Source organism: Primulina huaijiensis, chromosome 12 (assembly GCF_012295235.1).
Source record: "Primulina huaijiensis isolate GDHJ02 chromosome 12, ASM1229523v2, whole genome shotgun sequence".
In the NCBI taxonomy this organism is placed as follows: Eukaryota; Viridiplantae; Streptophyta; class Magnoliopsida; order Lamiales; family Gesneriaceae; genus Primulina; species Primulina huaijiensis.
Window position 1 is genome coordinate 2,968,760 of NC_133317.1, and position 25,946 is coordinate 2,994,705.

At 33.5% G+C, this 25,946-nt stretch overlaps 5 protein-coding genes across 19 annotated transcripts; 3 read left to right on the top strand and 2 right to left on the bottom strand.

Moving 5' to 3' along the window:
• Positions 1-202: 202 nt before the first annotated feature.
• On the top strand, positions 203-2,344 carry LOC140990033 (uncharacterized). Its single transcript, XM_073459618.1, has 2 exons — positions 203-862; positions 2,019-2,344. Exons 1-2 carry the CDS (start codon positions 344-346, stop codon positions 2,298-2,300), a joined length of 801 nt encoding a protein of 266 aa, XP_073315719.1. The 5' UTR covers positions 203-343; the 3' UTR covers positions 2,301-2,344.
• A 1,015-nt stretch (positions 2,345-3,359) lies between these two features.
• Positions 3,360-6,654, top strand: LOC140989265 (dihydrodipicolinate reductase-like protein CRR1, chloroplastic). The gene is made up of 10 exons (XM_073458432.1): positions 3,360-3,649; positions 3,745-3,867; positions 4,305-4,379; positions 4,615-4,680; positions 4,786-4,881; positions 5,435-5,551; positions 5,648-5,746; positions 5,826-5,927; positions 6,245-6,331; positions 6,427-6,654. The coding sequence occupies exons 1-10, from the start codon at positions 3,536-3,538 to the stop codon at positions 6,457-6,459; spliced, it is 912 nt and encodes a 303-aa protein (XP_073314533.1). The 5' UTR covers positions 3,360-3,535; the 3' UTR covers positions 6,460-6,654.
• A 1,143-nt stretch (positions 6,655-7,797) lies between these two features.
• Positions 7,798-13,813, top strand: LOC140989703 (probable transcriptional regulator SLK2). Of its 4 annotated transcripts, XM_073459042.1 has the most exons (11): positions 7,798-8,300; positions 8,772-9,880; positions 10,055-10,186; positions 10,350-10,398; positions 10,963-11,177; positions 11,266-11,334; positions 11,516-11,616; positions 11,846-11,939; positions 12,032-12,101; positions 12,761-12,850; positions 12,941-13,813. In XM_073459042.1, the coding sequence occupies exons 2-11, from the start codon at positions 8,993-8,995 to the stop codon at positions 13,618-13,620; spliced, it is 2,388 nt and encodes a 795-aa protein (XP_073315143.1). In that variant the 5' UTR covers positions 7,798-8,300; positions 8,772-8,992; the 3' UTR covers positions 13,621-13,813. The 4 variants fall into 4 exon arrangements, with proteins under 4 accessions (XP_073315143.1, XP_073315139.1, XP_073315141.1 ...); XM_073459038.1 differs by having other exon boundaries at positions 7,800-8,300; positions 12,761-13,813; XM_073459040.1 differs by having other exon boundaries at positions 7,800-8,300; positions 8,878-9,880; positions 12,761-13,813.
• Positions 13,814-14,092: 279 nt separating this feature from the next.
• On the bottom strand, positions 14,093-17,285 carry LOC140990377 (F-box protein PP2-A12-like). Its single transcript, XM_073460054.1, has 3 exons — positions 16,714-17,285; positions 16,325-16,443; positions 14,093-14,724 (listed from the first exon to the last, which is right to left on the bottom strand). The coding sequence occupies exons 1-3, from the start codon at positions 17,047-17,049 to the stop codon at positions 14,280-14,282; spliced, it is 900 nt and encodes a 299-aa protein (XP_073316155.1). The 5' UTR covers positions 17,050-17,285; the 3' UTR covers positions 14,093-14,279.
• A 3,252-nt stretch (positions 17,286-20,537) lies between these two features.
• On the bottom strand, positions 20,538-25,848 carry LOC140989635 (E3 ubiquitin-protein ligase BIG BROTHER-like). 12 transcript variants are annotated; one of them, XR_012177548.1, is made up of 9 exons: positions 25,753-25,848; positions 25,384-25,452; positions 25,070-25,124; positions 24,204-24,392; positions 23,817-24,033; positions 22,888-22,925; positions 22,744-22,800; positions 21,937-22,639; positions 20,538-20,810 (listed from the first exon to the last, which is right to left on the bottom strand). XR_012177548.1 is itself a non-coding variant. In XM_073458937.1 (8 exons), the coding sequence occupies exons 2-8, from the start codon at positions 24,345-24,347 to the stop codon at positions 20,772-20,774; spliced, it is 732 nt and encodes a 243-aa protein (XP_073315038.1). In that variant the 5' UTR covers positions 24,348-24,396; positions 25,070-25,613; the 3' UTR covers positions 20,538-20,771. The 12 variants fall into 12 exon arrangements, 1 of the variants encoding a protein (XP_073315038.1); XR_012177543.1 differs by having other exon boundaries at positions 24,204-24,396; positions 25,753-25,844; XR_012177542.1 differs by having other exon boundaries at positions 24,204-24,396; positions 25,384-25,459; positions 25,753-25,840.
• Between the last annotated feature and the right edge of the window lie 98 nt (positions 25,849-25,946).

The window sequence follows — 25,946 nt, forward strand, 5'->3', positions numbered from 1 at the left end:
AAAACAAAATTTTAAACGTAAAAATCTTCTCTTTTCTTCTCACTTTCGACATCCCAACTAAGCTTAAAATTATTTAAAAAATACAAAATTAAAATTTAATAATATAAAAATTCAAAATGCAAAACGATAAAATAACATAACCAAAAATACATTTTTCCCTAATTTATAAGTCATAAGTCGTTTTTTTTTTTTTTTTTGAAAGGATATTATACAGTTGGGCTTCTTCACGGTTGAGTTTCTTCTGATGGATAAGAGATAAGGTTATTTATCCAAATTCATGGAGACAAATAATCCTCATTTCCTTGCATAAACCCACGAAGTTATCGATATCCAATATTCCTCCATGCCCAAAACTATGATGAATTATCGAACCCAGATCCTGAATCCCCGTATATTGCACCATATTTGCGCTAAAACTACAAATTTATCTCCGCATTTTCCAACAAACCCAAACCCGAAGCTCCAAAAAACAACCCTTTTCACCACTCACAACGCTGTAAATCAGCAACAAAAAGCAGTGTCTACTATTTCCGTTAACGAAACAGAAATCTCAAATATTGATGTAATAAACGTAAAGTTGAAGACTTTAGGAGGTTGTAAACTTGGGATTTCAAGGTATCCTGATTTTGAGTATGACGCCCAAGGGGGTTCAGGTACTGGGAAAGCTACAGTACCAGTTTCGAATAATAGTAACGATCGTCTGAGCGGTGAAGTTTTTGTTGACTTCGACGTTAATACGCTGTACATCCCGGCCGTGTCAACCGCCACAACTAAATTTTTGAGATTGCCTCTGCCACCGTTTTTAAACATCCACATTGTTCCGGAGATCTTAAGTGGGAAAATCAACACAGAATCCGGCCAGGTATATAGATTTATTCTAGAATTCCTATTCATGTCAATCTTAGAATTAATTACTTTGAATGATCATAAAAGTATATAATAAAAAACTGAAAGATATGTACGATATTATTACAATAAAAATTCAGTAAAAAAGTGGATGAAACAAGGAAGTTACAGAAAGAAAACAACATATGATGTCTGAAAAAATATATTCTGACAAACTTTAAATATTTTACTGAACACTGTGAATGCATGAAAATGTACGAGTCTTGGACATTTACTAACTTTGAAACACTTATGAACAAGTTTACTTCTAAACATGACATGATTTTTTTTTCTGTAGAACCTCCTGTAAAAGTATTATCGGTTACTTCGATCTTAGTACATCAGTTGTGTTTTAACCATTTGATTCCATGGGAAAAAATAAATTTCAACTCTTTCCCAAACATTAGATTAATGGCAAAAACTTATGTGAGACGATCTCACGGGTCGTATTTTGTGAGACAGATCTTTTATTTGGGTTATCCATGAAAAAGTATTATTTTTTATGCTAAGAATATTACTTTTTATTGTGAATATCAGCAGGATTGACCCGTCTCACAGATAAAAATTCTGAAACCGTCTCACAATAGACTTACTCTAAATTAATTTAATATGTAGATATTTTATGAGTAAATCTTATTAATTAGAACACTTAAATTGGGCCCATTACCTTAAAAGGTAGAACACTTTATCGGATGATGTACAATCTTAAATGCAATGAACGACACTTATGGGTGTCAGACGGAATTCACACTAAAGTGTAAATAAATGTCAGAAGTGTAGCTTCATACGGACTTTACACTAACAGTAAATAGCAGAGAAGAAAATAAAAAAAATTTATAATTATTTTCAGATTTTTAGTCAATAAAATAAATAAAAAATAATTGAGGGGACAGTAACGTTGCAGCACACGCACCATCATTCTTCTTTTTGAAATTAAATTTCAAATTTAGATTATTTCCACGAATATATCCAAAACGAAAACAATCTTCTACCGTAATGGAAATCCTATTTCCTACTCATTATTTTTAATCCAAAAAAGATAATTTAAAGAATTGTTATTAATTGTATACGTACAGTACATTATAATATAATTAAATAATTAACCAGAATTAGAATATTATTCTTTCATACAGGTTGATCTGAGATTGAAAGCCAAGTTCTACTTCTCGGTGGGGAGCATCTACAGAGCTGCACCACTTGTAGTGGACACAGTTCTGACATCAGAGGAAGCAGCAGGAGAGATCAGGGGAGGGAGAGGAGCGAGGCTGAATGAACAAGGGTTGTGTGCGCTTGTTGGGGTTGCGAGAGTTGACCCAATCGGAGACTTCTTCATGGATTCTTTTCTTAGTCTTCCTTCTGAATGCCTCGCATGTTTGCAAGCTACGATATCGTTTGTAAAAATAAATAGTAGCTAAGCTGCCTATAGAGTGATCATCAAGGTAAAATGATTAATTAATTAGTATGTCAAACGTTCTCACGTATAAATCCATGAGACGTATCAATCTTACTCATGTTTACAACAAGAAATAATAATTTTTGCATAAAAAGTTATATATTTTCAGGAGTGACCTAAATAAGAAATTTTTCCTCACAAAATTGACTTACAAAAAATTTTGTTCAGTCAGATTAACATATATTTGGTCGATTAAATATAATTCTTAAAATATTTTAAAGCTTTTAAAAATTCAAATTTTAATTGAACGAATATTTTACATTTAATGAGTGATGTATAAATAAAAAATAATATATTTTAACTGAATGAGCTTTGGAGAATTATATTGCTTATGTTGTAATTTGCATTTTTTTTAATTATATTATCAATCAATTTACGTTTTAATCATCTAACTTATATTTTTGTTTCAATTTTGATCAATTTTTAACAGAGTAGTGGCGTAGCTAGCATCAAGCACGTCAATATTATTCTGATGACACGTCATCATTTTTTGGTATCATGTCATCATTACAATGAAAATGTCTAATTTTTTTTTTAAAAGAAATGTGAAAATTAGTATATTAAAGCTATAAATTGGTCGATGACATAACCAAACATGAAAAACATCTCAATTATAAGAATAAAAATATAATTTTCTCGAACGAGCTTTTAGGTATAAAAAAATTAATGGAACAAATATTTTACATTTATACAAATAATTGTCACAACGTCATTGTATGTTTTGTGGTTTGATAATTGTTTTGAAATCATAATTTAATTTTTCAAAAAATTGATACGACGGTGTAGTTCAGTTTGGTTCGATCGGTTATTTCGATTTTTGGAAAAATATGACTACCCATAATTATTGTAATTTTTTGTGAAATTATATCGTTAAAAATCAAAATCAAAATATGCCGAACTCGTTTTTCTTATTTTTTTTTATTTGAGAGTATTATCTGTCGAACTGTTTCGTTTCCCTAATCACCTCCAACTCTGTTTTCTCATCCCCGTTCAGCGTAATCAGGCTGATCTATCCTTTCAATAATATTCTTAAATCTCTTATCCCCAAACACGCCTCATTCTGCCCATAAACCACAAAACAACTCCTTGTCTTTATTTGGTTTGGAAGGCAAAAATATGGAACCATGAGTGAACCAAGAAGAGCCCTTATCCAGAGCTTTGTTTGGCACAATTTCGAAACTCAAAACCTCAGAATTCATGGCAGCCTTATGCTGCAGATTCCACCCCAGAATCAAGAAACACAACCCCAAAAATGTCAAGATTTTCCCTTACGTTTCTTGCTCGATGCAGCCAACTCAAACCAATATCAAGGTAACATTTTGTCGACTGCCCAAAAATTATTCCACCCCCGTCTTTGAATTTCTTTCAAAAGAAACTAAGGTTTTATATTTGATTATGGGAAAGAGGTAATCATAAATGGAGCAGCCAAGGAAATTGGTAGGGCAGCTGTGGTTGCTATAACAAAAGCCAGAGGAATGGAAGTGGCTGGTGCTGTTGATTCCAATCTCGTTGGAGAAGACATAGGAAAGGTTCTTCTTTTTATTATTATTTTTTTTTTTGAAAAGGTGGAGATATGGATTATTGCAAGGAATTGTAAGTGGTTAAATGATAAAAATAGTTAATTAGTATTGATGACTAATGATACAGTATAACTTTATAATTAATTCCGGAACAGCATGCAAATATTTTATGATGTATTCAAAGTTTCAAATGAACACAATTTATTGGAAGTAAAAATAATTTTTTTTATTTAAAATTGGACAATAATAACAAGTCCATATAATGATCTCACATCTCTCTGTTTTATTTTTCAAGAAATTTTTTGTACCTGCATTACTTTTTTTGTGAATTGATTATTTTTTTAAGGTCCTTTCATTTCTTAATAAAAATCCATCGATACAGAAGCATGAATTCTTCTTACTTGGTCTAAGATATGAACGTGTAGTCTAATCTATGATGATTTTAGATCTGTGACATGGAAGATGCATTGGAAATTCCAGTAATGAATGATCTAACCTTGGTCTTAGGTTCCATATCACAGGTAATTAAATATCAGAGGTGCACATGCCATTTATATACAATTTTCTTTAAAAAAAATATGCAGATTTCTATCTATATTTCAATATATCTAATTCAAAAGTTTGTTTTTTAAAATGCTAATATAGTTATTATATCTTATTTGTTATTAATGAATTATGTGAATTTTGATAGTTATCATATGATCTAATGTTAATAGTTTAGTTCAAAAAATAATAATTAACTGTTATTTTCGGCAGTCAAAAGCACAGGCAGTAGTGTTGGATTTCACCGACCCTTCAACAGTTTATGAGAATGTCAAACAGGTGAAACTTTTGTAGTAAACATTTTTTTTATTTTCCATATAAATATTTATTATATTTTCTAAGTAAGATTTATTTTCGCTTATTTTTTGTTGATTAATAATGTAGGCAACAGCATTTGGGATGAAGAGTGTGGTTTATGTTCCCAGAATTAAAATGGATACAGTCTCCGCATTAGCTGCCTTTTGTGAGAGAGCCAGCATGGTGAGCCAAGGGTGAGATTTCTCATCATAATCATCTTATATATTTTTCAAGAAAATCAAAGTGTGTAGCTGTTCTTAAATATAGAGTATCATGTGTCGTTTTTCACGATTTTGATCATTTGGAAAAGTTATTCATGATATGATATCAAATTAAACTCACAAATTCAGAGGTTCTATATACTTGTTGCAAACTATATTACATGATATTGGGATCTTGGATTTTTTAAGAGACTAATGTCAACATTGTCTCTTGGAAATGATTCTCAGTGCTATTCGATTTCGGAGTTATTCATGAGAGTTGTGCTAAACATATAACTGTTGTCTCTCTGCCACACATGAGCTGTAGTTTCTGAAACAAAGTGATTTCAACAACTATCAAGGCAGACCTCAGAGTATATTTGTTGTATTGAAATTATCTGTGATATATGTTAATCTGTGTTCAGGAACGCATCCAAACATTGCCTTATAATATATCAGATAAAAAACGTAAACCAGATGTCTGGGGAAAAGTTGTTTTATGTTTAAATAATTTCGTTACAATTACTCGATTCTAGGGTTGTTTGGTGGCACCAACCCTTTCAATAGGATCCATACTACTCCAGCAAGCTGCAATTTCTGCCTCTTTTCACTACAACAATGTGGAGATTGTTGAATCCAGATCAAATGCTGGGGTGAGCCAATTCGTGCTCTTACTCGTATATATACCATAAGATTCTAATTGTTATATACTTATAAATATGTGAAATTCAATCTACTTTCATGGGCAGGGACAAGATTTTCCATCACAGGATGCGATACAAATAGCAAACAACATTACAAATCTCGGTCATGTTTACAACCGAGAAGACATTTCAGCGGACATTAAGGTACATATGCAACTAGAAATATTATATCACAGTGTCTTTTCAAGAAGTAATATGTCTCAAAATAATTAACTTGTGCTAGGCAAGGGGCGAAGTTGTGGGAGAAGATGGGGTAAGAGTACACAGTTTGATTCTTCCAGGTCTTCCATCCAGCACCTCTGTCTACTTTTCCAGGCCAGGCGAGGTGCGCTTTCCTTACCATCCTCACACATTGACCATTTAAAAGAATAATGATCAAAAGGTTTTCATCTGCTGCGTAATATTACTTGCTATATATATAGCAACATTTTTATTAATGAAGTGGCACACAGTTAATGCTAAAATGGGTATAAGAGCTTGGGTTGACATGGAATCGATCTTCTTGAATAGAAATTGTGAAGTACCGAACAAAGATAGTATATAATGGTTTTTGAGCTGTTGCACTGCCTAGTACAATGGTATATATATATATTATTTTTAAACCATGCTGGTTGAGCTACTTAAAAACGATGTCCGTTGCAGGTTTACACCATCAAGCATGACATCGTGGACGTGCAATGTCTCATGCCAGGCCTGATTCTAGCCATTAGAAAAGTTGTCCGACTAAAGGTAATCTATTTATTTTTGGAGAAAACCCCGATTTTATGTTTGGATCCATGATGTTATTGCTTACGCTAAAACAAGTGTTCCCTTTTTCTTGGCAGAGTCTGGTGTATGGTTTAGAGAAGCTTTTGTAGAAAGCCAAGAATACATGAATTGATTGAATGCTTATAATGTATGGTTCCATGAGTGTTTTGTGGAATCAGGTGGCTGGAGTTTTCCCCTTCACTGCGGATATCATGGTATGCTGAAAATTTTGAAGCACGAATGTTTTTGGTGTTACAAAACTCCCCATTTTGGATAAATTCTTCAAACAAAACTGAATTTAGTTTCACTTTCTGACTTCGTTGGTACAGTGACATAAATCTCTGTCACTACGGGAGAGACGCCAGCTCGATCTGAAGTGAAAATCCTGAAGGGAAAAAACTTTGAAAACTAGCATCACCAAAAAAACACTAAAGCAGTATTTAATGACTGAAAGTCGATTTTCCATCTAGAATTAATTTCATCTCTAGGAGTCACTGAAGTTGTTTTGAACTTCTCTGTTATACACAAGATAATCCTACGTTATACAAAACAAATTTACATATTACGTACGAGAAAAAAGGTGGCAAAAATTGAAAAGTACAGGTATGATGACCAACTCAAGTACCTTTAATATATTCTTCAAAATTTCAATATATTAAAAAGTACCTTTAATTATTATCTTTGTCAATTGGTAAAATATAGTAAATTTTAATTTGAGAATTATATATATAACCCATTCGTTTCCGCACACGATCGCTACTATTTGATAAAGTGTAAAGCAGTATGATAATCATTGCTGTCATCAAAACACGCTTTTAGCAGCGGTAGAATAATTACCTTTAAATTTCGTATAAATTTTATTAACGATCCATTAGCATACAGTGCATGTTGCATCAAATGAAAAGGCAAAATTTAGATGTGAAAGGGTTTGGTGAGAGTTTTTTTATCAACGTTTTTTTGGACGAGTCTGTCATATATGATTTTTTTTAATATGTAGTTTATTTGATTAATTTGATATATATGTTACAATATTATTCGGAGATTTACCTAATGCGCATTGAAGGATAACGAAGATTGATTATCATATTATACAAAAATAAAAACAAAATTAAACTTATCGGAAAGATTTAACATATGAATGTTATTATTGGTTTCTCTTAAATAATTCTTTAAATTAATATTATATTTATTAATTAATAGCAATAAAATTGAATATATTAAATTATATATATCTGTACTAAATAATAATTCATCGATCCAATCATTTTAGTAAATAGAGAAAAATATCATTTATTTCATCAATAAAAAATTATTACAAAAACATATTTCAATAAATTTATTATCAATTTTTAAAAAATTTCAACTTAAATTCAAATAGATATCTTAAAAAAAAACCCAAATTATCAATATCAATAATGAGTCAGTTATACGATGTTCGTCAAATGCGCACGAATGTATAAGATGACACCCTATGGCTCTCTCTCCACTTACTTCAAGTCGAGTACCAATAGCGGAGCGCCACGTGCTCCGTCGCCACCGTGAGATTTTGCACCAACTGCAATCATCTGTAATCAATCGCCACGTGTACCAGAAATACCGTCTGTACCCGGTTACTCTGCGATCATATACTGCCTGCAGCCGGTAACCCCATCCCCTATTGCAGCTCGGTGCATAAACACCATCCTAGGAACCTACTTTCTCTCTTTCGGCAAATTCTGTAGGAATTCTTCATTTTTAGTTTCTACGTCTTTTCCCGATCTGATTATTGGTTAAAGCTGAACTGTTCGTGATGTTCTACTCCGAGTGTTTTTCATAATTATAATACTGGTGATATTTGTGAGCTTCCAATTCTAGATTCGGGTAATGAGGTTCAACATTGAGCTCAAAAGTTGCGTAATTTCATCAAGTGTGGCTGTGAGCGCCTTTTTATGAGTTTATTCACTTGGTTAAAGTAAGTTTGATTTTGATCGTTCTTTCTTTTATTTTTTTAATTGATGTGATTTGCTTGAGATTCTTGTTGCCATTTATCGTTAGTGTTTTTGTGGATTTGAATTGTTTTACTTTGTCGCTGATTTAGATTGTAATTGTTGAAGATATCTGCTATCCTGCAACCGGATTAAATTTTTGGATATTTGGGTGAATCACCTTGGTCAAACTTATTTTTAAAAGTGACCCTCGTCATTTTTTAAAATAATGTACCCTAAATTTTTTGTAGAGTTGAGGTAAATTAGGGTTTTGTAGTGTAGTTTGGTGTTTTATTGAATTGGGAAAACTATGCAACGAAGTAGACTTTCTACAAGTTTAATCGGAATTTTTGGTTGACACTCTTATATGGGTCGGTTTACTTGATTTCTCTTTCTATTTTTGCTTGAGTTGCTCGCTTTTGTTTGGTGCTGATTTTTTCTGCCTATATTGTCTGCAGAATCCAAAAGCTAATCGTCTAGGTTGTTCGAGTTTGAGGTTAAACATAATTGGGTGAGTGGAAAAGTTGATGTTGCAAGAAGTAGTAATATTTTGTGTTGATTCAGGTTATGGACATTTATCTCAAGGGATGGAGCTGAGTATCTAGTTTTACATGATTTTTTTTGTACTTTGGGTGTGGGTAGCTGTTTGGATCCCAGTGACTAAACTGTGGTGCTTCCAATGGTGCCTTCCCGGATGACCGGAGGATTGGCACAATCATTGTCGAGCTCAGGAATATTTTTCCAAGGAGATGGCCAGTCCCAGGTTGCTGGGAATTCTCAGCTGAGTTCAAATTTTGTGAACTCGTCTAATTCATTACACGTACAAGCATGTGCCAACTTGGGTCCTGTTTCTGGGGATATTAGCAGCACAATTTTGAATGGTGTGGCAAGCTCCATACCCAGTGTTGGTGCCAGCTCTCTGGTCACTGATGCCAACTCGGGTCTTCCAGGAGTTCCTCGTCTGCAGAGAAGTGCGAGTATAAATACAGAGTCTCACATGCGCTTGCCGGCATCACCCATGTCTTTTTCATCCAATAAAATTAGCATTTCAGTGTCATCTGTTATGGATGCATCCTCTATGGCGCAGCAAAGCTCCAATCGAGACCTGGGCTTGCAACAAGGCCAAAAGATTCAGCAGCATCAAGGAGCTTCAATTTCCACATCTGGTGATCCAAGGATGCCTAATTCTTTCACTCAGGATCCTGCTGCTATATCTCCACAACAGAAGAAACCTCGCTTGGACGTGAAGCAGGAAGATGTTATACAACAGCAAGTGCTGCAACAGCTATTGCGGAATCAGGATATCATGCAGTTACAGAATCCCAATCCTCAATTGCAAGCTTTGATCCAGCAGCAGAAACTAAGGCAACAACAGCAACAGCTGCTACAAAATATGCCACCAATGCAGCGGGCTCAATTGTTGCAGCAACAACAGCAGTTGCAGTTAAGGCAGCAGCTTCAACAGCAAGGAATGCCGCCTGCATCTGGAGCAAAGCGCCCCTATGACGGTGGTGTATGCTCACGCCGGCTTATGCAATACCTGTACCATCAGAGACAGAGGACTGCTGTAAGCACTCTATAGTATAGTTGACATTTGGTCACAAGTGCCTGCTTGCCATTTTTTGAATTATTTTCCCAAACATTATTCAATCCATATACGGTTTGTATAAACGATGAAAAGTTTCCTTCTTTAGTTCCAATATTGTTCAACACACTTTGTCATGATATCATGTTTTGCCAGGACAATCCTATTGCATATTGGAGAAAATTTGTGGCTGAGTATTACTCTCCACGTGCAAAGAAGAGATGGTGCTTGTCTTTATATGATAATGTTGGAAATCATTCACTTGGGGTATTTCCCCAGGCAGCAATGGTAATTATTTTGGGCCACCTGTTACTTTACTGCACCACTATACAACTTGGATTCTTTCTTCTGATAAAGAAGCTACTAATAAATCTTTGAATACCTGGATTTGATGTGTCTATTCACTCATTTTTTCTGACATTGTCATTTCTTATTGCCTCTATTTTTGCAGGATGCATGGCTGTGTGACATATGTGGCTCAAAATCTGGAAGGGGATTTGGTAAGCTTTTTCTAAGATACCATAAATCACTGTTGTATTGAAGAGACGTTCTATTTTAAAATAGAGCAAGTCGGGACAATGTGAGGAGAAATCATAGCATTTCCACACAAAAAAAAAAAAAAATAGGAAGAAAGAAAAAAAATCTTGTGAGTTGTTTACTCATTCCTAGGGAAGATTCACATGCTCTTGTTTTTTGTATTAATTAGTGTAAATTTAAATAATGGGCTCTGAAAAGTAAGAAGGTTGTCTTCTTTTGTTGTCATAGGTTTAATGTTGCCAAAAGGAATATTACAATTGTAAGGGCGTAGAGCAGTAAAATCTATTTCTGAGTGATTTTGTTTAAGTGGAAACAGAGTATGTAATCACATGATATTAGGATATGTCCTGGTGAACTTTTCTAAAACTATGCACAAATGGGCTTTTACCAAGCGAGTCAAACCAAGCTTCTAGCAGTATATTACTTGAGTTTTGAGTAGCTTTGTTCTTTTTGCATCCCTAGCTTGTACCTCAATATTCACATCAGCTCTTGTACTGTAACACATTTTCTCTTTTGCATTTTAACAGAGGCAACTTTTGAAGTGTTCCCTAGACTTAATGAAATCAAATTTGGCAGTGGTGTTATTGACGAGCTTCTATTTTTGGACTTGCCTCGGGAGTGTAGATTCCCGTCAGGCATGATGATGCTGGAGTATGGAAAGGCGGTTCAAGAAAGTGTGTTCGAACAACTCCGTGTGGTTCGTGAGGGTCAGCTTCGTATCATGTTCACTCCTGATTTAAAGGTAAGCTGCAATGAACTAGTTCAGTCAAAACTACTGTCAGATGGTAGTCAGAGATGTCGTAACACTTGCATCTCCGCACCTTCTTCAGATATTATCTTGGGAATTTTGCGCACGGCGTCATGAAGAACTTCTTCCTCGTAAATTGGTTGCACCACAGGTAAAATGTGCTTAACTGGTTATGGTTCTTTTTCGTTGCGTATAAAGGTGAAATTGAAGATACAGAGTAAAAATTGGGAGAGGATCAACACATGAGGACTGCATCTAGCATATTAATGAAGTTAATAGAAATTGTCATTACTTTTTAAATGCATAACTGATATATCGTACTTTTACTGCAGGTAAATCAGTTGTTGCAGGTTGCGCAGAAATGTCAAAGTACTATTTCTGAGAGTGGATCCAGTGGAGTTTCTCAGTCAGATATTCAAGCAAACAGTGCCATGTGAGTTGAAAATCTCTTAGCCTAGTAGTGTAAATTTTATTTTGATTCTCTCTCTTCACATTTAATAATGGATTTCACTTTATTCTCATGCTTTATGGCATTTTTTTGGTTGTTTTTACCTAAACAATGAGAAACACGTGTAAAAGTCCATTAAGTATCCATTTTTAAAAGCATGTCAAATTTCTAATTATTTTTTCTTCTATTAATCCTATATCTATTGTTGTCTTAGGGTTGTCACGGCTAGACGTCAGCTTGCTAGAAGCTTGGAGTTGCAGTCGCTAAATGACTTGGGATTTTCCAAAAGATATGTACGGTGCCTGCAGGTATGTCTCAACTGTCGACCTTTATATGAGCCTTTCAATGTTTACCAGCAGGTGTTTTTAAGCTTTCTCAGTTTTTTCATGTTAACTAACAGATAGCTGAGGTAGTCAACAGCATGAAAGACCTGATGGATTTCTGCAGTGAACAGAAAGTTGGGCCTACTGGTAAACAACCTTATCTAGCAATGTTGCCTAACTGGTTAATAACTTATTAGTTAAGTATTTTCAGAGGGAAACTCCATCATATCTTGGGAACAAGTACATCATATCCTCCAACATCTATCCAAATTTACACAATTCTCTCTGGAATATAGAACTGCTGCTACTCTGCTGAAAGTTTGAAAATTTACATTTTGGTTAATAACATGACTGGTAAAGATTAGATGTTTACTACAACCTCCCCTCCAAATATGGCACAGTGTCTTCCGCACCTGGCTACCCTCCCATGTAATTTTGATTTATTGGAGGAAATTTGTATTTTGGACGCATGATAGGAGAACGGTGGATGTAGCACACAAAGGAGTGAAAGTGTATGAGATTAAATAATGGGGTTTTCTAGCATTTTGAGTCAAAATATTTTTGCAATATTAAGTACGGTCGAAAAAAAGTTACGAACTTAACCCAATGTGCAAACCCAGCCTGCGTAGTCTGTGGTGTGCCCATAGATGTAGAATGAATATATCAAATGAGAGCAAAGGTGTTTGTTGGCTAAACTTCATACAACATATATGTCTGCATGATTTCCTCAAATAACGTGCATGAAAATTGCCTTGACGACCATGTGACTTTCATGATGGAGCTCAAAACCATACACTAATCTGCAGAGGGGTTGAAAAACATACCAAGACATATCAAAGCAGTCAATGCCCAGATGCAAAAGGCGCAAGCAATGGAGCAGATGAGAAGTTTTCAAGGTCCGCCGGCTGATCCCAACATGCTCAATAAGTTTATGGCAATTCATCCTTCTCTCAATAGCCAAATGAATAATAATACCCAACGTGCAGTAGTTGGACAAGAAGCTTTGAGCAGCTCAGCACAGGCTACTGCTGCATTGAGTAACTACCCAACTTTACTGGCAAGACAAAACTCAAATAACTCAAATCATAATTCTGTTCATCTGGAGGCATCTTCTCCTTTTAGTACTGCCAGCCAACCTCAATCTTCAATGGTTCCCACATCTTCTGGTATTTTGCCCAGAGCCTTGCAGATCCCGCCGGTCGGTGGCTATTCGAGTTGCCATTTACCACAGCAACAGCAAGTACCCCAACATTCATCAGGTGGGAATGTCTTGCAACAGCATATGATACAGCAATTGCTGCAAGATATGAGCAACAAGAATAGTGGGGGAGCCGTTCCACAGCAGTCCCTTTCTGTCCATAATAATTCAGATGGGAATTGGGATGCCCGTGAGTTGAGGAATAGCGACTCACCTGCAGCAGTGAGTGGGCCAGGGAATGTTTTCGGCCAGCAGCCACCAAGCAGAAGCAACAGTTTCAAAGCTACTGCAAATGGAGAGTCTTCGGCACCCACTGGCACTTTTGGATTCAGCCAAAAACCATCAGATTTGCCACAGAATCTTCATCTATCTGATGAGCTGGTTAATGATATTGCCCATGAGTACATAGAGAATGGGTTTTTTAGTAATGATTTCGATGACAATATGAACTTCAGCTGGAAACCGTGACCGACTTTGTTTTGTCGTAAGTTTATATTATTAGGGTGTTCCACTTGGTTGGACTTTGTACAGGCTGTTACAATTTCCTTAATATATTTTTTTTTCATTTCATTTTCAAACATTTGGAACTTGTGTGTTTTGTAGTGCAATGTTCCTGTTTGTTTGTTGAAACTGTGTTATCCACAGCCAAAATTTATTTCCACGTGTAATTTATTGAACTATGTCTGAGTTGTGCAATGCCAATTTCTTGCAAATCTTCATTGTTTGTTTTTGATACAAGTATCGCCAAATCAACATGAAAGGGATGCATGATTTTATTTTATTTATTTATTTATTATCGTTAGTCAGTCGTACCTGACAAAATCTAATATGATGATAAATTGGATCGGAACTGTAGCTGCTACTAAATACTTCACAAGAAGCTCTGTTAAAGTTCTGACTCAAAGAGTCAAGTTCCCGAGCACAGTCTCAAGTACCCTTTCTAATTTTTTGGGTTTGATTCATCATTTTGAAGATCTCAATGGCAATTTACATTTTCCAATTATTCTCACACCTACAAAAGGTCAAAGATTCTTATTGGAATCAAACTGGTACGATCATATCAAGCCCTGATTTGAAATTATAGGGTAGAAGATTCAAAATTATTAACCTACTAGCAATAAAAAAATTTAAACTCTAGAGTTTACTAATTTTGTAAACTGAACAATTCGGCTCGGACAAATGAACACGCAATCCAAGCAAAGCCCGCCTTTCGTATGCGTGCAATCGATCTGCGTCATCGAAAACCTAAGCTTTGTGACAGTGTGTGAATTCTCAACCACAAAATCTCCAACATGATGGTACGTCCATTTGCCTTCTTCTTCCAAGAAACACTGCGATTGTGCATGATACCCGTTCGATGATGCTACTTGGAATTGCACTGGTTTTATGTTCCATCCATGAATATTTTCTGCATTGCTGCATATTGATCTTCGGCTGCCGACGAGTCGTTTTGACGGTCGCCCGAGTTGCAGTCGGAAAAACAGGCTGTAAGTGCCTATAGGGAACTCTAGCTCCAAGTTGCCCTCTACTTGTAGCCACCATATTTGTTGAAGATAAGCTATTGTATGGAACCTGAAATTCATATGTGGAACTTTATTATGTTTTGTTCCCGGGCTTTTTGTAAATCAATAAATATATTTTTTTTTAAAAAAATATTTGATAATAAAAAAATTTTAGATGAATTTATTTTAAACGAACTTAAAAGTGTTATAATATTTTTTATTGTCAAAATTATGAGTTAATGTAAGTAGTTATATATATGAATAGTTTTATAATTTTAATATTAAAAAATAATTTATTTATATTTTGAAAATGGATGTTCATTGGATATTTTTAATGCATATAAATAAAATGTTGATTAGAAAAATTATAGTTAATAATTTACTCACTAAAATACATTTTTGTTTTCCATAGTCTAATAAAAAGATAGGACATAACTTTATTTTAAATTCAATAAAATGAAAAGTGATAAAGTAAGGATTTAGTGATGATAAAGTAAAAGATTTAAGAAGATTTATATAAAGATATTTTGGATAATTAAATATAAAATAAGTTCTTTTGAAAAAAAAGTGAAATATTCTAACTTTTTTAAAACCAGGTTATAAGCTGTAAAACATCTTTTTACATCGCTTTTAAGTTGCTTGTAATTTTTTGTACAAAAAAATTTATGAGAACTTATATGCTCTAAAACAATTTATAAGTAGTTTTTTGAGCTTATAAGTTCTGCCAAACACCCTCTAAATCTTGAGCGTTTTTTTCGGTGATGGGATTTTGAATATTACGTAGCTAGTTAAAACTTGTAGAAGATTTTGTACCTTTCTGCAATATAATGATAATGTTTAGCCCAAATTTTTGAAGTCCAATGACAATAAAAACCCGTAGAATTTGGAGAAATCCAGTAGACAAGTCCAAGAAAAAATCAGTTGAAGATCACGATGAGAGGTATTGACCTACAATCCACGAGGATGGATCGTGGAAGATAATCAACTGTTCAGTGAAGCTGAACAAAAGCTGAGAGGAATAATCAGCAAAAAAAGACGACAAACGTTCAACAAAAAAAGAAGCAAAGTTTCTTAGTATTTTAGTTTCTTTATATTTTGACATATTCCTTCAACTTTCTTATAAAAATGTCATTCAAGTTCATAACAACGTAATTAAATTTGATTTTGTTCATGGATTTTCTATATAATTTCATCATATTACTCAGTTTATATTTTTTGCTTTGAAGTCATAACGAGGAAAATAGAACTAACGATCGAATTGGGACACACAACGCTTGATAAAGAAGTTGAATCATTCCATATTTGAAATTATCTTAAATGCCTGGCAAGTTTTCGTGAGAAAGAGATAATGATATATAAAATAAAAGTAGCGATTATTATATTGAAAATGTGCGAATGAATTTTCAGGAGGTGACAAATTTAAATGAAAACGAGTTTTTTTTTTATATATAACGATGGAAAAATAGTTTCCGAACACCCAACATGACCCACAATTAAAGTTAGACATTGAAATGACCCGAGCAAGAAAATTGGATATCATATTATATATCAAATTTTCGAAATTAATCATGGGACCGATATAAACCAGATGACGGCCATACATTTATATATATGCATTTCGCTTATCCTGAAAAATGTACGCAGTGCAAACAGGTTAAAAAAATTCTGACCTTGATTCGTCGGTGGAGACATGACTCCAATACCTACGGTCATCTATGCCAGTGATTTTCAAGCCCTTCCAAGAAATAGCAACACAGATTCCTCTTCTTCTCTTGTCCAACCAAATTTCCTGAACATTTTATTTATAATTAATTAAAACACGTGGTTTTGCCCGATACTAAAAAGGAAATGAAAAATATGCATTAATGGTTTTGTGAAAAATTTTGAATTTGATTCTGTTTTCGTACACCACCATGTTTATATTTTTCTTTGAAAAATCCAACACCATTATTTCCGAATGAATGCGAAATTGTAGCCAAGAGACAATGGTTAAAATGACCCTGAAATTTTCTGCTGCATATATACACACACACACACACACACACACACACACACACACACTGGTGTCACAATCAAAGCGAGAGGGATTACTCAAGCTGGCGTAAATTTCTTTTTTAGAACTGATGAAATTCTCCGAGCATTCACCGATCAGCTTCTTCACAAGAATCCGATGATTTTCAGGCAACTTAGGATCCCACACAGTATCAGATAAAGAAGCTTGGAGAAATGCTTTGTTCAAACACGAAAATTTACAGATTTCTGAAGCATCTAAAAGTGACAGAATCAAAGCGATACAGTTCTCTGGTAAGTCCCCGAGACCTGCAGGCCGAGTGATTGGGAGTTTAACTGAAGCACATGTTCTCTCAGTTTCAGGGCTTGAAAAACCAGCTCCCATCAGGCCCCCAAAGATTAAAACTTTTAAGAATCCTGAGTGTATATATATTTGATCAAGAAAACTAAATCCAAGAAAAGCCAAAAACCTCGAAAAGATTCAAGAGAATTACTAGAATATGTAGCCGAAAAGGAGATAACACCCTGAAATATGCAACATAATCCAATAAATTATGAAGGAAACTTGGAAGAATTCAAGAAAGCTAGAGAAGAGATCTTTTGGTGTGGTTAGAGGGAATGGAAATGGAAATGCGTGTTTGTAGCACAACAAATCATCCCTTTTTTTCTTGTATATATATAATAAAAATGCAATTTTAACCTCGTGATTTTAGAAAATATATTGTTTTATAACTTGACAAAATTGCGAAAGCCTGGAATAAATTAAGGCAGAGTTTGAATGGATGAGCTTGCTTTAATTATAAAAAAAAATTTGGGAAAAAACTGTGAAGTAATAATAAAATCTTTTATTGATATGGAAACAAAAAGTTAACCTATCGAGTGAACTTTACGCAGTATACATTTCTTAAATCCTATATGAAAATATTCCCTTTTTAGTTAATTAATTAGAGGAAATTTCAACGCAACTATGTGTAAAACCACCTACGAAAAATTGTAATTTTGGATATTATCGAAATTTCAGTTTTATACATGTATCTTTCAATTATTTGTAATTTTAGAATTTTCTTCGTTGGGTACTAAAATGATATTGCACATATAGTATTGTACTGATGTTACGTTAGAAAAAAATTGCTGAAATTAAAATAAAAACAATGATCACGGACTAAAACTACGAAATATAACAATATAAAATATTAAATTCATAAAAGATAAATATGCATGATCAAAATTACAATTTTTCTTTGTTTTTGTGACAATGTCTGATAAAATTTTGACTCCGAAAATATTAGAATCATGCAATATTTAATTTGGTGGCACGATCATGGTATGCTGATTTTACAACCATCGCATGTCTAGTGGCTAAAGTCATAATAAATAAGTAGTAGATCTCTTGTAAGATAGTCTCACGAATCTTTACTTGTGAGACGGATCAACCTACCGATTTTCACAATAAAAAGTAATACTCTTAGCATAAAAAGTAATACTTTTCATGACTGAATTAAATAAGAGATCCGTCTCACAAAATATGATCAGTAAGACCTTCTCATATAAATTTTTGTCATAAATAAGATGATATATGATAAAAGGTTTGGTGAACTATATAATACACATTCTTAAGACTTCTTCGATATTCGCTTATGCGGTCCTTCAAAAAAGTTAATTAAAAATCGAAAATAAAATAAGTGCGATGTGGATTTTTTATGACCGTACAAATTTTGTTAAACTTTATTCTAGTTTCACAACAGTTTTTATGAAATTATTTCACATGAGATAGATAAAAATATTGAATTTTCGATATATCGAGGTTACCGTATCGAAAAATATTGAATATATCGAAATTTTCGGTACAGTATCGATATCAAAATTTTTGGTACGTTAACAATACAAATTTGAACATTTTCGGTACATACCGAAATACCGAAATAATATATATAAATTAAAAAATATTTAATATTTTTAAAATAATAAAGTTACATTTTTAAAATCAAATCGTATAAATTATTTGAAATTCATACTTGGATTAGATATTTGAGCATGAATATTGAAATTAGACGTGAATTTATATAATTTTGTAATTAATCGTGATTCTCCGATTATAGTTGTCACGCCGGCCAATTATAATTAATTAGTTAATAAGGTTCCGTTTAATAAGTATTTTAAATATGTCTTTACTATTTTATAAGTGAAACAAATAAAATATTTGTTTGGACAAGATTTTCGTAAAACGTTTTTGAAAAATATTTTTTTAGAAAAATGTTTGTCGAGTATTGTTTTTTAAAAACAATTGAGAGATGTGTGTGTGTGTGTGTTTTTTTCTTTTTTTTTTTTTATGTTTTCAGAATAAAAAATGTGGATTATACGATATTTAAAATGTTTTCATAAATTAGTTTTACAAAAATCTTCATAATTTTTTTTTACTATATTTTTTTTAAAATAATTGTCCAGACATATTTGCAACTATAAATACGAAATTATAGAATAGTTTTTCAAATATATATTTATTCTTAAAACAACTTTTTTAAAATTTTATATGTTTTTTTAAATAATAACTCTTTTTTAAATACTTGTCCAACCGAACACTTAGTACATTTGATTCTCGGTAAGATTTTATGCCGCCCTACATAGATTTCTTGAGAAAAATTATGTAAAAAATTATCAATATTCGAGTTGAAGCTCATGAACTATATATTCGAGTTGAAGCTCATGAACTAAAATTATCAATATTCGAGTTGAAGCTCATGAAATATATATTTGATATGCTAAACACCTATCGTGCACACCTATGTGAGTACCGATAAGGTGTCGTTCGCCCATTAGATATACAATTTTTCTATATTTCATCACATCTAATTCACAATGACTATCAAATCTATATATATATCAAAAGCAACGGAGATTTAAGAGTGTAAATAAACAAAGTATATAACGTTATTCATTAATAATTTGATTGGACTCTGACACCGACAAACAACAATGATTAATAATTTAAGGGCAAGTTGGTGTCTACCGTTTAATCATTTGTTCTTTGATAAACGTGATTGCCGTTTTCATTTTGGTCCTCGTCAATACATTTTTCCCAGCAAGAAAATTGTTCGCACCGAAACCGATCGGGAACTTTAATTTAAATAAATAAAATAAAATAACAAAATTAATGTTAACATCATCGTCCCGTTGAAAAATATATTATAATGGCAACTTTTTTTTTTGGATTTTATTTTAGGTATACTTCTATATTATATTATTAAGTTTGAGACACTTAAAGTAACTAACTTTTAGTGTAATTGTTTGTTTTAATAATTATATATATTAATAAAGTATTAAAATTTTATTGCAAGTCATATATAGTTCAGCGGATAAAGTCTTTATTTATTATGCATTAAGTTGTAGGTTCAATTCTTAACTGGGTCTTTTTTTTATCTTTTTCTTTTTTCTATTTATTTTTTAATTAATATATCAAAATTGCATTATAGTCTCTCACTATTTCTTATAATTATATTTTGATTCTCATTTAAATTTAAACTAAATGAATTATAAAAAAATATCGTACAAACACGCAACGCATGCGTCGATGTACTAGTATTCATAATCAATCTTGAGCTTTTCTGAAATAATGAAATTTGTGTTTTACAAGTAAATCTACATAATGTCAACGCATTTAATATTAGTAAATTTAGCCAGATTTATCAAGGGATTGGATGCATCGGGCACGAAGAACAACTTAATCTGAAAGGTTAATGGGGACTATAATTTATATTTTAGAAAATTTATACATCAAAAAATGAGATTTTTGTATTTAAAAATGACCTGCTGATCTATTGTGGTAGATACCATTTATGTCTTACCTACGTTTACTGAGATGAGAATACAACAAAATTTAGCCTAACTGAAATATGTATCCATTGCAAACAGCATTCACTTAATGTTTTTACTCAATGGAAAAGAAAATCAAGAAAACCATTTACACACAAAGTACAAGTAATCAGACACGTTCCTCCAAACAAATGTAATTTTGGAACCGTGGGCGACTTCCATACTCATGAATCATTGTGTTTCCAAAGATATAAAGGAGGAACCATTGCCACCTGCTGTCCTTGATCCAGTTGAGGATTACTTGTTTTTCACCTCCTTTTGACACACAGGACAATTCTGCAAGTGACAGAGATGGGAGACATTACACACGTATAAGGGAAATACATCATGGTTTACTCTACATTCGACAGCAAATTTCATCCTTCTGATACAAGAAAATGGTCGTTTAAAGAGTATCACCATTCCAACATGTTAAGATTGGAACTTGGACTTAATTCAACCCCAAAAGCTAGCTCAAGGGGGAGAATTGTCCAAGTCCATATATGCAACTCTCAAGTATATTATCCAACCGATGTGGGACAACTAACACACCCTCTCACGCCCAGGAATGAACATCTGGAGCGTGGAGTTTACAAATGACTCAACTATGGGCAGAGCATGTGGCTTAACTATAGGCAGTCCAACATATAACGATAGAACTTGTGCTCTGATGTCATATTAAGATTGGGACTTAGACCTAACTCAACCCCAAAAACTAGCTCAAGGAGGGAGGATTGTCCAAGTCCATATATGCAACTCCCAAGTATATTATCCAACCGATGTGGGACAACTAACAACTCCAGATGTTCATTCCATCGGTTAGATAAATTTCCTGAAAGTTGTATATATGGATTTGGACAATCCTCTCTCCTTGAACTAGCTTTTAAGGTTGAGTTATGTCCAAATTCCAATCTTCAACACAACCGGTGATTTGGATTTACTGAAACAAGTGCAGGTACAAGTACTGGGAGTGCAGAAAAATGAAGATCTTCAAAAAGCATATTCGTCCTTGCATAATGATCACCTTAAAACATGTACCTGTGGATTGTATTGTACATGATGATATACCACTATTAAGTGTATATAAATTATGAGTAAAAAATTCTATAATAAAAATTCACCAATTATATTTGCATGCAGAGATATACATATGAACTCTATCTCATCCATAAAGTTGAATTTACAATAAAATAATCTTTTGGTACATTTGCCTTTCATAAGTTACTGGTATTGTGGTAGCTGTAAATAATAATCTTTTGGTACATTTGCCTTTCATAAGTTACTGGTATGTGGTAGCAGTTCCACGTTGCAGAATAAGATTCAAATAGATAGGATGAGTTCATCGATGCGATTGAAGTTGAACTCAGTGACAAATAAAGAAGTAAATTATTATCCTAGAAAAGAAGGAAAAAATCATATTCACCTTATTCAATCGCAACCAATGAGTGATGCACTTGGAATGATAGTGGTGAGCGCAAGGCAAAATGATCAGTTCGGACCTATTCTTATACTCGGCACAGCATATCACACACCTAAAAATTGTTGACATGGAAAAAACAAAACCAATAAAATGATTTTCCCTTCATTCAATTGATGCAATAACAACAAGTCCTTAAGTTTTATTGAATGCGCCATAGGAGGAAATCATCCAAACCTCGAGCGAAGACGATGATGCTATTTAACCTTTATCCAAAAAAGGCGCTGGTAGAAAGGTAAACTCGACATGTGATACTATATTATATGTTCTTTTCCATGGCCAATAGCTTCAAGGGATGTGGTGGTGATTACGGTTTTCTGAGGAAAGGTCTATTTTTATAGGCTTACCTCAAGTGAGGTTGGTGTGACTTACCGTTCATCATTATTTGTGCTAAATAGCATCTTACACTCTCAACACCGCATAGCAAAATGCTACTTTTAAACATGCATTTAGCACATAATTTACCAGCACAGATAATGATAAAAGCCAAGACAAAAAAAAAACTTTGTAATAAATCATACTCTTCGGGTTCCTTTTTTTTCCTTGAGAAAAACCCTGCTTTGTATTTGGAAGTTGGAAGCCGAGCTATGATATTAGGTGAAAGTCCTTTGCTTTCATTGCCAACAGATTCTCCAAGCGTTTGCAACTCCTAAAACCAAGAATAAATAAATTAATATTAAATAGAAATTTTGATGGTTACTAAGATTGCCAGCTTTAAGGATCAGTCCATAACATGCAGTTCATGTAACCAACCTCATAACTCATGGTATCAGGATCAAAATCATCTTGCTGTATGTTCTGATTATCTCCCTGTAATAAGTAAGACGAATCAAGAATCATGGCACAACTCTAATCTCTTGTTGATTAATTGCGTACACAAAAAGATTGTGCAATTACCACCACAGGTGTTTCTCTCGAAGATGGCCCGGTGTCAACTGTAGATTACAGATGTCACAGTTCCCATTAACAAGTTAAACAGACAAATGTAAAAATGAAAATGGTTTAATTAGAATATAATGATGCAGGCTTATGTATGCATCCTCGCAGGGCTCCTTCCTCCTTTTCTATGAAATTTTCTTGCTTGTTGTTTTAGTCTAATTCGATCAAGCATTTATGCCATGGAATGAACTACTGATGGGAACTTGCACGCATTTGAAGGCCAAATAAATTTTCAGACAGCACAACGGAACCATTAACAGTGCCACATGAAACATCCCAAAAGGTGGATAAACCAAAAGACAGAAGTTCTGATTTAGTATAGATTTTCAAGACAAAAGTGGTGTAGAGTCTCTATAGGTTGAAACAAATTGCACACAAAGTTACAGGTAAAAGCCAAGCAGTGGAGAATGAGGAGAAAATTGGTTCAAAAGAAGGGCTAAAGTGCATCGATAATCTTATGACACATTACTCAGATGAAATAAATTGAAAATGATATATAGGATATAATAAATTGGATTCATCTCAGAGTCATAAGAAATTGTGGATTCATGTCATAGTAATAGGAGATGAATAATATAATTCACGTTCAGTTACGTGTATCTTATATTTTCATTATTATTTAAATCATTGAACTGGGCATCTGCAGGGTGAAAAGGTGAAAAAATACGGAAAGAAAGGGGCATGGCATAAAGCAATGCAACAAAGCGAAAAGCTGCGGTTTGGACATGTCGTGTATGAAGAGAGCAACATAAACGAGCCAAGATGAAAGAGATGGGCAAAGATATCACTAATTTTTTGTTTTTCCAATATTATATATAACTATATGCTCCTTGAAAATGGGATAGAGTGAGTAAGATGAAAGAGAAGTTACAAATAATAAACCATACCATCACCATTCTCTGCAACGTCAAGACTGTTGAAGTCATCCCCCAACTCCAAGGACCTTGCAAAATCTTCATCCAGAGCCATCTGTGATTCATAATGTGGGACACGTGAGGACAAGGTCTCACGTTCTGACTGCAGATTCCTGCTGCTAGGTTGACCATGGTCATTAATCACATCTCTTCTGTGATTATCGTTCTGAAAATCAAGAAATGCACTTTCCTGTAAGAAAACATGTATGGTGTTAATGAATTTCTTGAGACCATAGAATGATAAAGCATTAGTTCTCACAGTGTTAATGAATTTCTTGAGACCATAGAATGATAAAGCATTAATTTTCGAGAAAAATATAATTTTCATTCCGCAAAACTGGCTTTTAAGATTTGATGTACCTGCTGTACAAGAAATTCTTCAATGTCAACATCGCCAAATTCAGGAATTGTGTCCCTGAGATGTTCGGCAATTTCAGCTGGAGTCATACCATTCAAATAATGACTGTAGACCTCGTTATTCATAATAGACATTTCAGACATCATCCGAAAGTGAATCTCTCAAATGTGCTTGGTTACCACCCTCAAATCCTATCTTTGAATCCAAGAGAGATGAAATAAATTTCAAAAGCAGAAGATAAATATAAAAAAAAGTACCATTCATATACTCAACAGCATTTTAACACAAGTAGTACAACACTTTATATTCAATAACCTACTATGTAATAACAACTCTTTTATTAATGTGAATGACATTTACGATCTGAAGGAGAAAGAAAACCTCATGATATTTTGTTTCCAGTTATTCGTTAGTTTTTCTTTCATTTCATACGAGATTCACCGATTGCTTTAATTCCAGTCAGGATACCTCCCAAGATAAGTATCAATTTATTGAAATTAGAATAGACTGAAAAAGCCCATAAAAATCCTTCAGGGGCTTATACAACGTGAAACTAGAAGCTTTATTGTGATTACAGTTCTAGTCATTTCATTTCTAGTGCGAGGAAATAGCTTAGCAGGAAACAAAACAATTCCCAAGTCAATATGTACGACTTAAAATTTAAAGTTATTTTCTTGACCATAAAAACCTCTAATCAAAATTGAAGTGATGCATAATATCAAACAAACGAACATTCTTATCAACTAATGCAGACACACGGAAATTTCTCAAAACTTGAAATTTTCAATGGAAGGTTTCAGGAAATTGCCAGCAACTAAGATACAAGGAATAGGAAATACCAAACAATAATTAACCGTGTGTATCGCACCTGAAATAGAGCCACTCCCCTCCTAAATTTATTTTGCGCTGACTTTGGCCTAGAGCTGGCACACACATTGAACCAGTCACACGAAATAGAATGCAGAAAGACAATATTAGATCCTGCTCAGTTTGTTCAAAATCCACAATGAACAGACTGGACAAGAGGGTAATTTTCTGGAAATACAACTTTTACATGTAAAACAAACTAATCTCTTTGCAAACTAGCATCATATCTTGAAGAACCTGACAGAAACCACAGAGAAAAAAATAATTGGTTGTCGAAATTAATTCTCAATGTGAGATAATGAGGAAAGAAGTCACCTTTCACCTCTGGAATAATGATAGTGAAAAGGGTTCTTGATTCTCCCCCTTTAATTTCTTGATATCACACTGTTCACTTTAAAATAACAGAGAGATGCAATTTCAAGAAGACAAAAAAATACAAAGAGTTAAATGAAGTAGCAAGATTGAAGTGATAATTTAAAAATGAATTGAGAAGCAAATAGAAGAGCAAAAGGAATTTTTATATATGGAAGTAAGTGGGAAAAGGAGCAGTATACCCCGTCTACTTGACCATTTCTTTCTTTCATTTATCTGTTTATTAGATTAAAAAAAAAATTTTAAATTTCATTTTCTCATAAACAGAAAAGACATCATGTTCAATTCAACGTCACTTTATGTTAATGTAACCTTTAATCGATCAGGCCCTTGCCGAAAATTTGATCATGGAGTGGCTAAGTATCCCATTTTTCCGGTGCATGTGGGCAAAGAAATTTTGAACAAATTGTTGGATCTGCCGTGGGAGAACGATCGGTCCAATATGGACTTATCCGGTCCACACAATTAATAGGTCTGTCTGACTTTGGGGTAACATTGGTCGTCTA

What these genes read in the sequence shown, in the direction of transcription:
- LOC140990033 (XM_073459618.1), top strand. Translation starts at nt 344, where the DNA reads ATGCCCAAAACTATGATGAATTATCGAACCCAGATCCTGAATCCCCGT. An exon ending in TCAACACAGAATCCGGCCAG is followed by an intron (nt 863 to 2,018) that starts GTATATAGATTT and finishes TCTTTCATACAG; the next exon opens with GTTGATCTGAGATTGAAAGC.
- LOC140989265 (XM_073458432.1), top strand. Translation starts at nt 3,536, where the DNA reads ATGGCAGCCTTATGCTGCAGATTCCACCCCAGAATCAAGAAACACAAC. An exon ending in TTGGAGAAGACATAGGAAAG is followed by an intron (nt 3,868 to 4,304) that starts GTTCTTCTTTTT and finishes TGATGATTTTAG; the next exon opens with ATCTGTGACATGGAAGATGC. An exon ending in TTTGTGAGAGAGCCAGCATG is followed by an intron (nt 4,882 to 5,434) that starts GTGAGCCAAGGG and finishes ACTCGATTCTAG; the next exon opens with GGTTGTTTGGTGGCACCAAC.
- LOC140989703 (XM_073459038.1), top strand. Translation starts at nt 8,993, where the DNA reads ATGGTGCCTTCCCGGATGACCGGAGGATTGGCACAATCATTGTCGAGC. An exon ending in GATATGTACGGTGCCTGCAG is followed by an intron (nt 11,940 to 12,031) that starts GTATGTCTCAAC and finishes GTTAACTAACAG; the next exon opens with ATAGCTGAGGTAGTCAACAG. An exon ending in ACAGAAAGTTGGGCCTACTG is followed by an intron (nt 12,102 to 12,760) that starts GTAAACAACCTT and finishes ACTAATCTGCAG; the next exon opens with AGGGGTTGAAAAACATACCA.
- LOC140990377 (XM_073460054.1), bottom strand. Translation starts at nt 17,049, where the DNA reads ATGGGAGCTGGTTTTTCAAGCCCTGAAACTGAGAGAACATGTGCTTCA. An exon ending in GCTTTGATTGTGACACCAGT is followed by an intron (nt 16,444 to 16,713) that starts GTGTGTGTGTGT and finishes TAAAATGTTCAG; the next exon opens with GAAATTTGGTTGGACAAGAG. An exon ending in GTCTCCACCGACGAATCAAG is followed by an intron (nt 14,725 to 16,324) that starts GTCAGAATTTTT and finishes TATGAATTTCAG; the next exon opens with GTTCCATACAATAGCTTATC.
- LOC140989635 (XM_073458937.1), bottom strand. Translation starts at nt 24,347, where the DNA reads ATGATGTCTGAAATGTCTATTATGAATAACGAGGTCTACAGTCATTAT. An exon ending in AAAAAAAAGGAACCCGAAGA is followed by an intron (nt 22,046 to 22,511) that starts GTATGATTTATT and finishes AACAATTTTTAG; the next exon opens with GTGTGTGATATGCTGTGCCG. An exon ending in ATTGGTTGCGATTGAATAAG is followed by an intron (nt 20,811 to 21,936) that starts GTGAATATGATT and finishes TGTCACTTGCAG; the next exon opens with AATTGTCCTGTGTGTCAAAA.